Source organism: Convolutriloba macropyga, chromosome 4 (assembly GCF_964194025.1).
Source record: "Convolutriloba macropyga chromosome 4, txConMacr16.3, whole genome shotgun sequence".
NCBI classification, from domain to species: domain Eukaryota; kingdom Metazoa; phylum Xenacoelomorpha; order Acoela; family Convolutidae; genus Convolutriloba; species Convolutriloba macropyga.
The window spans coordinates 66,570,089-66,585,084 of NC_134471.1; the positions used below are offsets into that span (position 1 = coordinate 66,570,089).

General features: G+C 37.4%; 1 protein-coding gene across 1 annotated transcript in view; it reads right to left on the bottom strand.

Annotated features, from left to right (window-relative positions):
- Nucleotides 1-723: 723 nt before the first annotated feature.
- Nucleotides 724-14,996, bottom strand: part of LOC142338138 (phospholipid-transporting ATPase ABCA3-like) — a 52,069-nt gene continuing 37,796 nt past the window's right edge. The window contains exon 7 of the mRNA XM_075387772.1: nucleotides 724-876. Within this exon, the coding sequence (XP_075243887.1) occupies nucleotides 724-876 (153 nt within the window). The remainder of the gene's footprint in view (nucleotides 877-14,996) is intronic.

The window sequence follows — 14,996 nt, forward strand, 5'->3', positions numbered from 1 at the left end:
AATCTATGGCTATGACCCCACCTATGGAACTTACAAAATGACGTTTCGTCATGAACCATTCACCTGTTTTATTCCTTTTACCCCGAAAACATAAACAAAGTTTCTTTTTTTAAATCTCCAACAATAAATGAATCTTCTCTCAGATCATATTTTATCATAACGGATTTGTAGTCAGAGTCTCATGGAAATTTTGTCTACAGTAAAACGTTTCACTATAATTTTTAACGGCTGCTCTCCATCAATTGACAAGGAAAGCTTAACACTACCCAGCCCATTTTTGCGGTTCCAAATCTGTCTGGATTGTTTGCATTTGCAGTTCACTTTTGTAGCTATATATCCTTTATCTTCTTACCGTGCATTTTAATTTCAGTTTCGGATTACTTGATTTCGAAACGTAATTTTGCGCTCAATACGGACCAGTACCCTCTCCCTCTCTGATTTTGAAAGTCCTTCAATGTGAATCAATAACCCCCATCTGAATATGGAGCGTAATTCTTTACCAGCCCTTTCTTTGCCACCGAAATGTACCGCCAGATTCGTAACGGGTAGGAACGTCCCCACACGTAAAAAACGTGATGCATGGTTCGTCACGGGGGGAGAGGGGGGAGGATGTCCCCCGTGACAATACGTGCATTTTGGTGTACTACTTACGTCTCTCAGGTGTGTTTTGAGCTACAAATGAAAGCATGCAATTGTCAATTTGAAGTGGGCGGTCGGTGGGTTTCATTTGCAGTGGGTCTCGCAAAGACTTTCCAGTTCGTCCAAAAGAGTTGCCAGATCAATTTGATCTCCACCCAGAATAGCCGCAACTTCAGCACCTCCCTTGAAGAACTTGAAAGCTGGCAGTTTGTCTACTTTGTACTCAACTGCTATATCCTAAACAGTAGTCAGATCGCATCATCACTAACTGCTAGTTATCCACCCCCCCCCCAAGCAACCTAAAAGATGTAAGAGTGAAGGCTAATTTGGATTTTAGGGGATATCGATATAACTTCCTAGCAACAAGACAAACACACACAAATAGAAAACACAAACCTAACAAAAATACAAACTACCCAGGTTTTGGTCCAGACCCAAATTGAGCTATGATCAGACCCAATCGAGCGCACACCCCTGTGTTCCCAGACCGAAATTACAGGGTCTGGAAAGCGGTTCGAGCGCACAATAGTCTGGACAATGGTCTGATTTCGGTCTGATCAGAGCTCAATTCGGTCTGGACGGTCTGATCATAGTCTTTATAGTCTGGACCATGGTCTGGGTTCGGTCTGATCAGAGGTCAATTCGGTCTGGACGGTCTGATCATAGTCTTTATAGTCTGGACCATGGTCTGGGTTTGGTCTGATCAGAGGTCAATTTGGTCTGGACGGTCTGATCATAGTCTTTATAGTCTGGACCATGGTCTGGGTTCGGTCTGATCAGAGGTCAATTCGGTCTGGAAGGTCTGATTTCGAGTGCATTATTTTTTCAATTTTTTTTTTTATTGAGGGATGTTGGCTCTGCCAAGAGGCAACAATAAAGCAGCGTTCCGATCAGAGACTCATCTAAAGTCCGATGACTCTGCTCAGAAACAAGGAGTCCAGCTGATAGCAAATGCCGGTCCCCTCAAGAGGAAATTTTGATTAACTAAAGACCACGACGTTTCTTATGGAAAGCTGTCTAAGTTCATCCATTGAGTCAGGAAAATGAACTAAGGGGTATGGTAAATAAAATTTTTTCTCAACAGTTAGGTTTCGTTTTCATTAGCAATATTTTCAGAATTGGCTTTTCCTTAGATGATTTTAATACTGCAAACACCAGTTTTTATGAAATGAATATATTATAGCAAAATTAAGAGATTTGTTCATATTTAAAATCTTTCTCTGATCAGACTATTTTGAGCGCACTTGAGTCTGATCATAGTCTGATTAAAGTCTGGGCAATGGTCTGAAATTGAGTCTGGACCATGGTCTGAAGATGGTCTGATCATAGTCTGTTTATAGTCTGGACAATGGTCTGAATTTGAGTCTGATCATAAGCGCACTATAGTCTGGACAATGGTCTGGGTTCGGTCTGATCAGAGGACATTTTGGTCTGGAAAGTCTGATCAGAGATCATTTTGGTCTGGAAGGTCTGATCAGAGGTAACTTCGGTCTGGAAAGTCTGATCAGAGGTCATTTTAGTCTGCATAGTCTGATCATAGCTCAATTTGGGTCTGGACCTAAACCTGGGTACCAACATAAATTTAATTTCGAATTTACTTGTTGGTGGGGGATAATGGTCAGATAGCGTTTTTGAATACAAAAATCAAAAATTGTCTCGTAAAAAACTGTTTGGATGAACTTTTAATAAATTAAAAGGAGCTCGAAGACATGGCCGTCTCTGGAAGTACTTTAAATAAATGGGCTCCACTAGGAAAACAGGTTATGATATTAGTAATAATAATAATTAATAATAACAATAATAATAGTAATAAAAAAGAATGATAATATTAACATAACAATAATAATAATAATAACATTTTCATCTGGCACTTCGTCTTAGCGCAATACTGCTCATTCTGGACAAGACAATCACGGGTATTCGAGATTTGTTGCTCTTTTCTGAAATCCAGCGAGACTGTCTCTTGTCGAAGATCCTCTAGTCTAATATCATACCCACTTAAATTTCTACCTGCACATTTCTTTTGGCTAGCTCAGTCGGGATTTTGTCGCCCGGCGTTTGCAAGGCCTTCAGTTACGTTTTCTGATGTGAGGAGGATTCGGTAGTCTAGGCGCTAGTTTGTGCCTGTCTCTGGTTTTGATTGGAAGAGTATGAAGGAAAATGCTGACGTGTAACCAGAAGTACCAATGTTAAACGAGATGCTCCACGTTTCTGATGCACTATAGCGTGGAGAAACGTTTGGGAGATAGGCATTGAGTTCATCTCAGATTGGCTTTTTGATCAAAAATCTTGAGAAGTCTAGTTTCTTTTAGAATGGTACTCTTAGGTGGTACGTGGGTACGCTAAGAGTGATATCGTATGACAATTGATTGGAGGTATATAAGGTGATTTTTAAGATTGTTTTTGATAGTTGAGCTCAAGAATTCAGTCTTGATTCAGTGGAGAAATGTCCAAAGATTTTGCGTAGTGGCACCGAAATTTGTTCACAGTTCTTGTTAGAATTCTCACCAAGGACAGGTTGCCGATCGATTGCACTTGAAGTGACGAAAGTCCAATCAGTTACAGAATAAATCATGTGAAAAATTTGGAGGAGTTTGTTGTTGTTAAATTTTGATAGCTTTTTCTGGATGAAGTATATCAGATTGACGAACAGAGAGCAGAGTCAGTAAAAAAGATAATTTGGGTTCACTATAAAAACAAAACATACAATTAGTGGATTTTTGGTAAGTGTATTATGGCGGAGACGCTGAAATTTAAGACTGTTTAAGATAAAATTTGATTGCTTGACAGTACAGTCAGTACAGGCCGTGTTTGGATATGCGGTGAATAGTTGGTCTGTCTATCCTATATACGTCGAAAACTGGTAAAAACAGGGTGTGGTCAGCAAAACCGTACGTATTCCATATTTCAGACAAGCATACCATGAGATGATTGTTGTTGTCGGACACGCTTAATGTACGAGAGGAAATTTTAGTCATTCGCGGCGCGAATCAGTTGATTTAGAATACCGAATCGCGGAGCGAATCAGGCTTATGTAGGTTTGCAAATGCTCGATTGGATTTCCACAGTGCTGATTAGCGGAGGGAATCAGGCTTATTACTATTTGTAGATGTTTTGCTATTCGCGGGGCGATTAGACTAATTTACTTGAGTGTTTTATTCGCTTGGCGAATAGAAAACATGATTTAGAAGAATGAACTTCAACTGATTACAATGAGAGTTCTGACTTGACTGAATAACTTAGCAGCCGATTGGGATTAGGCAACTCTTATATTGTCTAATTTCAGTTCCTGCTTTTTTGATTTTTATCAAATTGAGTCGTATGAGTGTCAGTCCATTGAAACTTTTCTGTTTTTTTTTTAAATATTTGGTCTGAGTGGATGGCATTGTTTTGCTAAATTTGGTACGAATTGGCTGAGATGTTGAACCAAAATCAAGAAAGAATCTTAGTTTTTTAGATTATTGCGCGGTTTTGATTTTAGTTTTGCGCTTGTTTCTGAATCAAGTGGTTTTATGCCGCTTTTTGTAAATTTGCATTCAAGCCATTTGATCCCGTCTTCTGCAAAGTGACATTTTGGTAGATTTATTCTCAAGTTTTTGTCGTCTAGCTTCTCGAGGCATTTTCTGACCAGTGGCATTTTCAGACCCGTAGAATTCTGTTTTAAAGCAGTACGTCCCAGTCACAGATCCGCTTAGAAAGTTTAAATTGCAGTGGCGTACCCTTTAGGGATATAGATTGAGCTGGCTATTTACTTGAATCAGAATATCAATGTCCGGCATATGTTTTTTATTTTTATGAATTATGAACTGATTTGTTCATAACTTTCTGATCAAGTACTAGTTTAAAAGAGACGTCTTTTTTACTGTTATGACGATTGGTGAAATGCGGTTTTTGGGTGAGCACGAATCAAATTTCTCATAATGTGCTTTGTATAATAGTGTTTGCAACTCATTTTCAACTTTGTTTTGAATATTTATAGGAACTTTTGTACCTTTTGGTGACAAGCTTATGAGTTTTTTTGGAAATGAGGTTCTAATGTGTAGTTCTTTGACTAACCAAATCTGGATTTTCTTCGGCTATTTGTTGTTTTATTGGTTTTGGTGGGTTGATGTGCAATTTACTCATCTGTTAGTGGCCTGTTGTTTTTGATGTATATTCCCAAAGTTTCACACAGATCTCGTCCAATCAGTGGTCGGGGCCCGTTTTCCTTAATCACGATGTGTGCGTGCTTAATACTCGAATTTTTTGGTTGCTCTTGTGCTATTAGTGTCATGATGGTCTTTAGAGGTTCGTTTGAAAATTTTTTGATATTTCTTCTTCTTTCTTTGGCCCATTTGGCTTCTTGCCGTCATCTATGATTGATTGTGCTAGAAATTTGGTGACTGTTAATTACACACTTCCTGAGTCGGATAGTAATGTTAACTGTTTATTTCCAACCATGACCTTCAAGTTTTGCAATGCAATTTCGTCTGTGTTTTCATTTGATATGATTGCTACGCAATTGTCCTCTGAAGAGTTGTTGTGTTTCAAATGGCGTTGTGATTCGATATCAGAAATGTTTCTGATGAAAAAGTTCTTAGTTATTGTCTCCTCATAATCTTTGAAGCTAAAATTCTCCGCTAATTCTTTGAGCCTACAGTAGAATTGCTCAACACTTTCACATTTTCTCTGCTTTTACGAAAACAGTAGGTATCAAAGGTGATGTTGCAGGGCCTCACCAAAACCGCTTACATTGTGTTCCAAAATTCGATTGTCGACAGTTCGTTTATTACTGCTTGTGGTTCCTTGCGGTTTAAAATGCGCCAACACTAGTTGCCGATTACCAGATACAGTAATGAAACGCGTTTTTGATCACTGAGGTCCCAAGGGCGATCACGGCAGTGTTTTCTTACATCAGTTTTTTTCTTGCGATTCAATTCCCACGAGAGTTTTAGCTGTGCTTTTAAGGATTTTCTCTCTCGTTCGGTAACCTCGGTTGGATCGTCGGTCGGTTCGTAATGAGGTTCATGTGGTAGAGACATTGCTGTTGGATTTGGATTGAGTAGTACGTCTAGATTGAAGCCTTCCTTGGCCAATAACGCGAGTTTTTTGTGTCTTCCATTATTCCAAGTGTAGTGGTCAATCACCAGTGTTTTTAGGGAACCTGTTGACTGCACTACGTGGCGAACGCTAAGTGTACGAGAAGAACTTTTAATGAACTAATTGTGTGATTCAGTACACTAGGAATGAAGAGCTGAATCGCGGAGCGAATCAGGTTTATTAGGTTTGTCGTTTTTTATTGACGTCTCGATTGGATATCCACATTTCTCATTCGCGGAGCGAATAAGACTATTTACGATTTGTAGATCTGTTGCTAATTGCGGGGTGATTAGGCTAATTTATTATAGTGTTGTATTCGCTTGGCGAATAGAAAACAACATTCTGAAGAGCGAATTACAACTAAATGCAATAAGAGTTCTGACTTGACTGAACAAATTAGCAGCAGAAGAGGATTAAGCAATCGACTAGGACAAAGGAATGAACGAATTTAATATATTTTATTATAGATATGTTTACAACGGGGAATGAACAGAAGTATGAACAGTCTTAAAAATGGAAGGTATAGGGGATGAACAAGTTATGAAAAGGAATATCACAGACATGAGCTAACTATGAGTAGAGGGCAAAGGGAACCACAAATCTAATTGTGTTTTAACAATAGAAATGACAAAATAGCAGCAGAAATATTAGAAATAATGATAAAGTTGGTACCTGTGTACCACAGTTGCAGTCTGGATAGCGCTTGGCAAATTCGCACTTTTTAAGTAATCAACATAACTCCGTACATTGTAGACTATTAACGTTAAATTCATCGACATTCGATTTGTTTGATAACCGATGCTGTAATTTTTAGTTTGTGTTGAGATGTCTTTGGTCTATTTCTTGTTCGGCCTGATGTAAAAATTTTCGTCTCCTATGATCCAATCCTCTGACCGTGTGGCTTGGTTCAATAAGATTCATTGTCTGACAAAGATTTTTTTCTCCTTCGATCTCAACTCTGAAGAGCCCTCGGTTCGCAAAAATGAATGTGAAAAACTTTTGAATTGACTTGATGAAGATGTTTTTGCCAGGGATTTTGAATCTTTGGAAAGAAAGTGCAATTTTGATTTTTGTGGTATTGGCATAGGCATAATTGGTTGTTGAATGTAAACTCAAATTGTAAGCGATTGAAGATCCGTAGAACTTTGCGTGGATCATGTTCTTTTCTTAGTCTAGGGTATTGATCCTTGGATTCAGGAACTATGTGTATTGTTTTATCATTGAGTTTCTTTATGAGCGCGGCAGGCTTTATTTTGGATAGTTTCCCGACATTTGTGCGTTTTACTCTGCTTTTGCGTTTCACGGAGATGCAAAGTTTTCTTTTGCGTTTCACTAAATGCAATGAACGGAGGCATGTTGATTACTAAAAAGGTGCGAATTAGCCAAGCGCTATCCAGACTGCAACTGTGGTACACAGGTAAAAACTTTATCATGTTTTCTAATATTTCTGCTGCTATTTTGTCATTTGTATTGTTAAAATCCAATTAGAGTTGTGGTTCGGTTTGCCCTCTATTCATAGTTAGATTATGTCTTTGATGCTCGTTCATACTTCTGTTCATTCCCCGTTGTAAACATATCTATAATTTTTTTAATTAATTTTGTTCATTCCTTTGTCCTTGTCTGTTGCTTAATCCTATTGTGCTGCTAATTTATTCAGTCATTTCAGAATTCTCATTGCATTTAGTTGTAATTCATTCTTCAGAATGTTATTTTTTATTCGCCAAGCGAATAGAAAACAACATTCTGAAGAATGAATTACAACTAAATGCAATGAGAGTTCTGACTCTCATTGCATTTAGTGAAACGCAAAAGAAAACTTTGCATCTCCGTGAAACGCAAAAGGAGAGTAAAACGCTCAAATGTCGGGAATTTATCCAAAACAAAGCCTGTCGAGCTCATGAAGAAACTCAATGATAAAACAATACACAGAGTTCCTGAATCCAAGGACAAAAACCCTAGACTAAGAAAAGAACATGATCCACGCAAAGTTCTACGGATCTTCAATCGCTTACAATTTGAGTTTACATTCAACAACCAATTATGCCTATGCCAATACCACGAAAACCAAAATTGCACTATCTTTCCAGAGATTCAAAATCCCTGGCAAAAACATCTTCATCAAGTCAATTCAAAAGTTTTTCACATTCATTTTTTCGAACCGAGGGCTCTTCAGAGATGAGATCGAAGGAGAAAAAATCTTTGTCAGACAATGGATCTTATTGAACCAAGCCACACGCGCAGAAGATTAGATCATAGGAGACAAAAATTTTTACATCAGGCCGAACAAGAAATAGACTGGCTTGAACTCAAAGACGAATAAAGTATTTGAGGTGAGTTTCTATCGAGTCTATAGCTCAGAGTCTTGCTAGTGACATGGAGCTATATAACAGAGGACAGCGAAAGAAGTCAGCAACTAAAAACAGCAGCACTTGTCACAACAAAGTCGAAAAACGACGCAACCTTTGTCTTTGTGTGCATAAAATGCAGCTGCATCTTGCAACTCTCAACAAAGTACACAGTTCTCTCTGAACCTGCTTTCGCGAGCAATCAAGCTGGAAGAAAACGCAGTGATTTCCTGTCAAGACTTCGTAGGAGCCAACCAACAAAGCAGAACGAAGAAGATAGCAAAAGTCTAAGTGCCAACCGAAGCAGTCAATAACATGTCGAACAAAAAAACAAATACAACTTAACTAAAAACATCTCTTCACCAGATTTTAATGCTATACCAAAACATCTCCGTGAAACGCAAAAGAAGAGTAAACATATCTACAATATTATATATTGATTTCGTTCATTCCTTTGTCCTTGTCTGTTGCTTAATCCTATTCTGCTGCTAATTTATTCAGTCAAGTCAGGGCTTTCATTGCATTTAGTTGTAATTCATACTTCAGAATGTTATTTTCTAATCGCCAAGCGAATAGAAAACATCATTCTGAAGAATGAATTACAACTAAATGCAATGAGAGTTCTGACTCTCATTGCATTTAGTGAAACGCAAAAGAATTCTGAAATGACTGAATAAATTAGCAGCACAATAGGATTAAGCAACAGACAAGGACAAAGGAATGAACGAAATTAATATAAAATATTATAGATATGTTTACAACGGGCAATGAACAGAAGTATGAACGAGTATCAAAGACATAAGCTAACTATGAATAGAGGGCAAACCGAACCACAACTCTATTTGGATTTTAACAATACAAATGACAAAATAGCAGCAGAAATATTGGAAATAATGATAAAGTTTTTACCTGTGTACCACAGTTGCAGTCTGGATAGCGCTTGGCAAATTCGCACCTTTTTAGTAATCAACAAGCCTCCGTACATTGTAGACTATTACCTTTAAATTCATCGACATTCAATTCGTTTGATAACCGATGCTGTAATTTTTGGTTTGTGTTGAGATATCTTTGGTCTATTTCTTGTTCGGCCTGATGTAAAACTTTTCGTCTCCTATGATCCAATCATCTGACCGTGTGGCTTGTTTCAAAAAAATTCATTGTCTGACAAAGATTTTTTTCTCCTTCGATCTCAACTCTGAAGTGCCCTCGGTTCGCAAAAATGAATGTGAAAAACTTTTGAATTGACTTGATGAAGTTGTTTTTGCCAGGGATTTTGAATTTTTGGAAACATAATGCAATTTTTTTTTCGTGGTATTGGCATAGGCATAATTGGTTGATGAATCTAAACTCAACATGTAAGCGATTGAAGATCCGTAGAAATTTGCGTGGATCATGTTCTCTCTTAGTCTAGAGTTTTTGTCCTTGGATTCAGGAGCTATGTGTATTGTGTTATCATTGAGTTTCTTCATGAGCGCGACAGGATTTGTTTTGGATAATTTCCTGACATTTGTGCGTTTTACTCTTCTTTTGCGTTTCACGGAGATGCAAGGTTTTCTTTTGCGTTTCACTAAATGCAATGAGAGTCAGAACTCCCATTGCATTTAGTTGTAATTCATTCTTCAGAATGTTGTTTTCTATTTGCTTGGCGATTAGAAAATAGCATTCTGAAGTATGAAATACAACTAAATGCATTGAAAGCCCTGACTTGATTGAATAAATTAGCAGCAGAATAGGATTAGGCAACAGACAAGGACAAAGGCATGAACGAAACTTATATATAATATTATAGATATGTTTACAACGGGGAATGAAGAGAAGTATGAACAGTGTTAAAAATGGAAACTATAGGGGATGAAAAAGTTATGAAGAGGAGTATCACAGACATAGGCTAACTATGAATAGAGGGCAAATGGAACCACAACTCTAATTGGAATTTAACAACAGAAAAGACAAAATAGCAGCAGAAATATTAGAAATAATGATAAAGTTGGTACCTGTGTACCACAGTTGCAGTCTGGAATGCGCTTGGCAAATTCGCACCTTTTTAGTAATCAACATACCCCCGTATATTGTAGACTAATACCTTTAAATTCATCGACATTCAATTCGTTTGATAACCGATGCTGTAATTTTTAGTTTGTGTTGAGATGTCTTTGGTCTATTTCTTGTTCGGCCTGATGTAAAAATTTTCGTCTCCTATGATCCAATCCTCTGACCGTGTGGCTTGGTTCAATAAGATTCATTGTCTGACAAAGATTTTTTCTCCTTCGATCTCAACTCTGAAGAGCCCCCGGTTCGCAAAAATGAATGTGAAAAACTTTTGAATTGACTTGATGAAGATGTTTTTGCCAGGGATTTTGAATTTTTGGAAAGATAGTGCAATTTTTTTTCGTGGTATTGGCATAGGCATAATTGGTTGATGAATGTAAACTCATCATGTAAGCGATTGAAGATCCGTAGAACTTTGCGTGGATCTTGTTCTTTTCTTAGTCTAGGGTTTTTGCCCTTGGATTCAGGAGCTATGCGTATTGTGTTATCATTGAGTTTCTTCATGTGCGCGACAGGCTTTGTTTTGGATAATTTCCTGACATTTGTGCGTTTTACTCTTCTTTTGCGTTTCACCGAGATGCAAAGTTTTCTTTTGCGTTTCACTAAATGCAATGAGAGTCAGAACTCTCATGGCATTTAGTTGTAATTCATTCTTCAGAATGTTGTTTTCTATTCGCTTGGCGATTAGAAAATAACATTCTGAATTATGAATTACAACTAAATGCAATGAAATCTCTGACTTGATTGAATAAATTAGCAGCAGAATAGGATTAAGCAACCGACAAGGATAAAGGAAAGAACGAAATTAATATATAATATTATAGATATGTTTACAACGGGGAATGAACAGAAGTATGAACAGTGTTAAAAATGGAAAGTATAGGGGATGAAAAAGTTATGAAAAAGATTATCACAGACATAAGCTAACTATGAATAGAGGGCAAATGGAACCACAACTCTAATTGGAATTTAACAATAGAAATGACAAAATAGCAGCAGAAATATTAGAAATAATGATAAAGTTGGTACCTGTGTACCACAGTTGCAGTCTGGATAGCGCTTGGCAAATTCGCACTTTTTTAGTAATCAACATACCTCCGTACATTGTAGACTAATACCTTTAAATTCATCGACATTCGATTCGTTTGATAACCGGTGCTGTAATTTTTAGTTTGTGTTGAGATGTCTTTGGTCTATTTCTTGTTCGGCCTGATGTAAAAATTTTTGTCTCCTATGATCTAATACTCTGACCGTGTGGCTTGGTTCAATAAGATTCATTGTCTGACAAAGATTTTTTCTCCTTCGATCTCATCTCTGAAGAGCCCTCGGTTCGCAAAAATGAATGTGAAAAACTTTTGAATTGACTTGATGAAGATGTTTTCGCCAGGGATTTTGAATCTTTGGAAAGATAGTGCAATTTTGGTTTTCGTGGTATTGGCATAGGCATAATTAGTTGTTGAATTTGAACTCAACTTGTAAGCGATTGAAGATCCGTAGAACTTTGTGTGGATCATGTTCTTTTCTTAGTCTAGGGTTTTTGTCCTTGGATTCAGGAACTCTGTGTATTGTTTTATCATTGAGTTTCTTCATGAGCTCGACAGGCTTTGTTTTGGATAATTTCCCGACATTTGAGCGTTTTACTCTTCCTTTGCGTTTCACGGAGATGTTTTGGTATAGCATTAAAATCTGGTGAAGAGATATTTTTAGTTAAGTTGTATTTGCTTTTTTGTTCGACATGTTATTGACTGCTTCGGTTGGCACTTAGACTTTTGCTATCTTCTTCGTTCTGCTTTGTTGGTTGCCTCCTACGAAGTCTTGACAGGAAATCACTGCGTTTTCTTCCAGCTTGATTGCTCGCGAAAGCAGGTTCTGAGAGAACTGTGTACTTTGTTGAGAGTTGCAAGATGCAGCTGCATTTTATGCACACAAAGACAAAGGTTGCGTCGTTCTTCAACTTTGTTGTGACAAGTGCTGCTGTTTTCAGTTGCTGACTTCTTTCGCTGTCCTCTTTTATATAGCTCCATGTCACTAGCAAGACTCTGAGCTATAGACTCGATAGAAACTCACCTCAAATACTTTATTCGTCTTTGAGTTCAAGCCAGTCTATTTCTTGTTCGGCCTGATGTAAAAATTTTTGTCTCCTTTGATCTAATCTTCTGAGCTTGTGGCTTGGTTCAATAAGATCCATTGTCTGACAAAGATTTTTTTCTCCTTCGATCTCATCTCTGAAGAGCCCTCGGTTCGCAAAAATGAATGTGAAAAACTTTTGAATTGACTTGATGAAGATGTTTTTGCCAGGGATTTTGAATTTTTGGAAAGATAGTGCAATTTTTTTTTCGTGGTATTGGCATAGGCATAATTGGTTGATGAATGTAAACTCATCATGTAAGCGATTGAAGATCCGTAGAACTTTGCGTGGATCTTGTTCTTTTCTTAGTCTAGGGTTTTTGCCCTTGGATTCAGGAGCTATGCGTATTGTGTTATCATTGAGTTTCTTCATGTGCGCGACAGGCTTTGTTTTGGATAATTTCCTGACATTTGTGCGTTTTACTCTTCTTTTGCGTTTCACCGAGATGCAAAGTTTTCTTTTGCGTTTCACTAAATGCAATGAGAGTCAGAACTCTCATGGCATTTAGTTGTAATTCATTCTTCAGAATGTTGTTTTCTATTCGCTTGGCGATTAGAAAATAACATTCTGAATTATGAATTACAACTAAATGCAATGAAATCTCTGACTTGATTGAATAAATTAGCAGCAGAATAGGATTAAGCAACCGACAAGGATAAAGGAAGGAACGAAATTAATATATAATATTATAGATATGTTTACAACGGGGAATGAACAGAAGTATGAACAGTGTTAAAAATGGAAAGTATAGGGGATGAAAAAGTTATGAAAAAGATTATCACAGACATAAGCTAACTATGAATAGAGGGCAAATGGAACCACAACTCTAATTGGAATTTAACAATAGAAATGACAAAATAGCAGCAGAAATATTAGAAATAATGATAAAGTTGGTACCTGTGTACCACAGTTGCAGTCTGGATAGCGCTTGGCAAATTCGCACTTTTTTAGTAATCAACATACCTCCGTACATTGTAGACTAATACCTTTAAATTCATCGACATTCGATTCGTTTGATAACCGGTGCTGTAATTTTTAGTTTGTGTTGAGATGTCTTTGGTCTATTTCTTGTTCGGCCTGATGTAAAAATTTTTGTCTCCTATGATCTAATACTCTGACCGTGTGGCTTGGTTCAATAAGATTCATTGTCTGACAAAGATTTTTTCTCCTTCGATCTCATCTCTGAAGAGCCCTCGGTTCGCAAAAATGAATGTGAAAAACTTTTGAATTGACTTGATGAAGATGTTTTCGCCAGGGATTTTGAATCTTTGGAAAGATAGTGCAATTTTGGTTTTCGTGGTATTGGCATAGGCATAATTAGTTGTTGAATTTGAACTCAACTTGTAAGCGATTGAAGATCCGTAGAACTTTGTGTGGATCATGTTCTTTTCTTAGTCTAGGGTTTTTGTCCTTGGATTCAGGAACTCTGTGTATTGTTTTATCATTGAGTTTCTTCATGAGCTCGACAGGCTTTGTTTTGGATAATTTCCCGACATTTGAGCGTTTTACTCTTCCTTTGCGTTTCACGGAGATGTTTTGGTATAGCATTAAAATCTGGTGAAGAGATATTTTTAGTTAAGTTGTATTTGCTTTTTTGTTCGACATGTTATTGACTGCTTCGGTTGGCACTTAGACTTTTGCTATCTTCTTCGTTCTGCTTTGTTGGTTGCCTCCTACGAAGTCTTGACAGGAAATCACTGCGTTTTCTTCCAGCTTGATTGCTCGCGAAAGCAGGTTCAGAGAGAACTGTGTACTTTGTTGAGAGTTGCAAGATGCAGCTGCATTTTATGCACACAAAGACAAAGGTTGCGTCGTTCTTCAACTTTGTTGTGACAAGTGCTGCTGTTTTCAGTTGCTGACTTCTTTCGCTGTCCTCTTTTATATAGCTCCATGTCACTAGCAAGACTCTGAGCTATAGACTCGATAGAAACTCACCTCAAATACTTTATTCGTCTTTGAGTTCAAGCCAGTCTATTTCTTGTTCGGCCTGATGTAAAAATTTTTGTCTCCTTTGATCTAATCTTCTGAGCTTGTGGCTTGGTTCAATAAGATCCATTGTCTGACAAAGATTTTTTCTCCTTCGATCTCATCTCTGAAGAGCCCTCGGTTCGCAAAAATGAATGTGAAAAACTTTTGAATTGACTTGATGAAGATGTTTTTGCCAGGGATTTGGAATCTTTGGAAAGATAGTGCAATTTTGGTTTTCGTGGTATTGGCATAGGCATAATTGGTTGTTGAATGTAAACTCAAATTGTAAGCAATTGAAGATCCGTAGAACTTTGCGTGGATCATGTTCTTTTCTTAGTCTAGGGTTTTTGTCCTTGGATTCAGGAACTCTGTGTATTGTTTTATCATTGAGTTTCTTCATGAGCTCGACAGGCTTTGTTTTGGATAATTTCCCGACATTTGAGCGTTTTACTCTCCTTTTGCGTTTCACGGAGATGCAAAGTTTTCTTTTGCGTTTCACTAAATGCAATGAGAGTCAGAACTCTCATTGCATTTAGTTGTAATTCATTCTTCAGAATGTTGTTTTCTATTCGCTTGGCGATTAGAAAATAACACTCTGAAGTATGAATTACAACTAAATGCAATGAAAGCCCTGACTTGACTGAATAAATTAGCAGCAGAATAGGATTAAGCAACAGACAAGGACAAAGGAATGAACGAAATTAATATATAATATTGTAGATATGTTTACTCTTCTTTTGCGTTTCACGGAGATGTTTTGGTATAGCATTAAAATCTGGTGAAGAGAT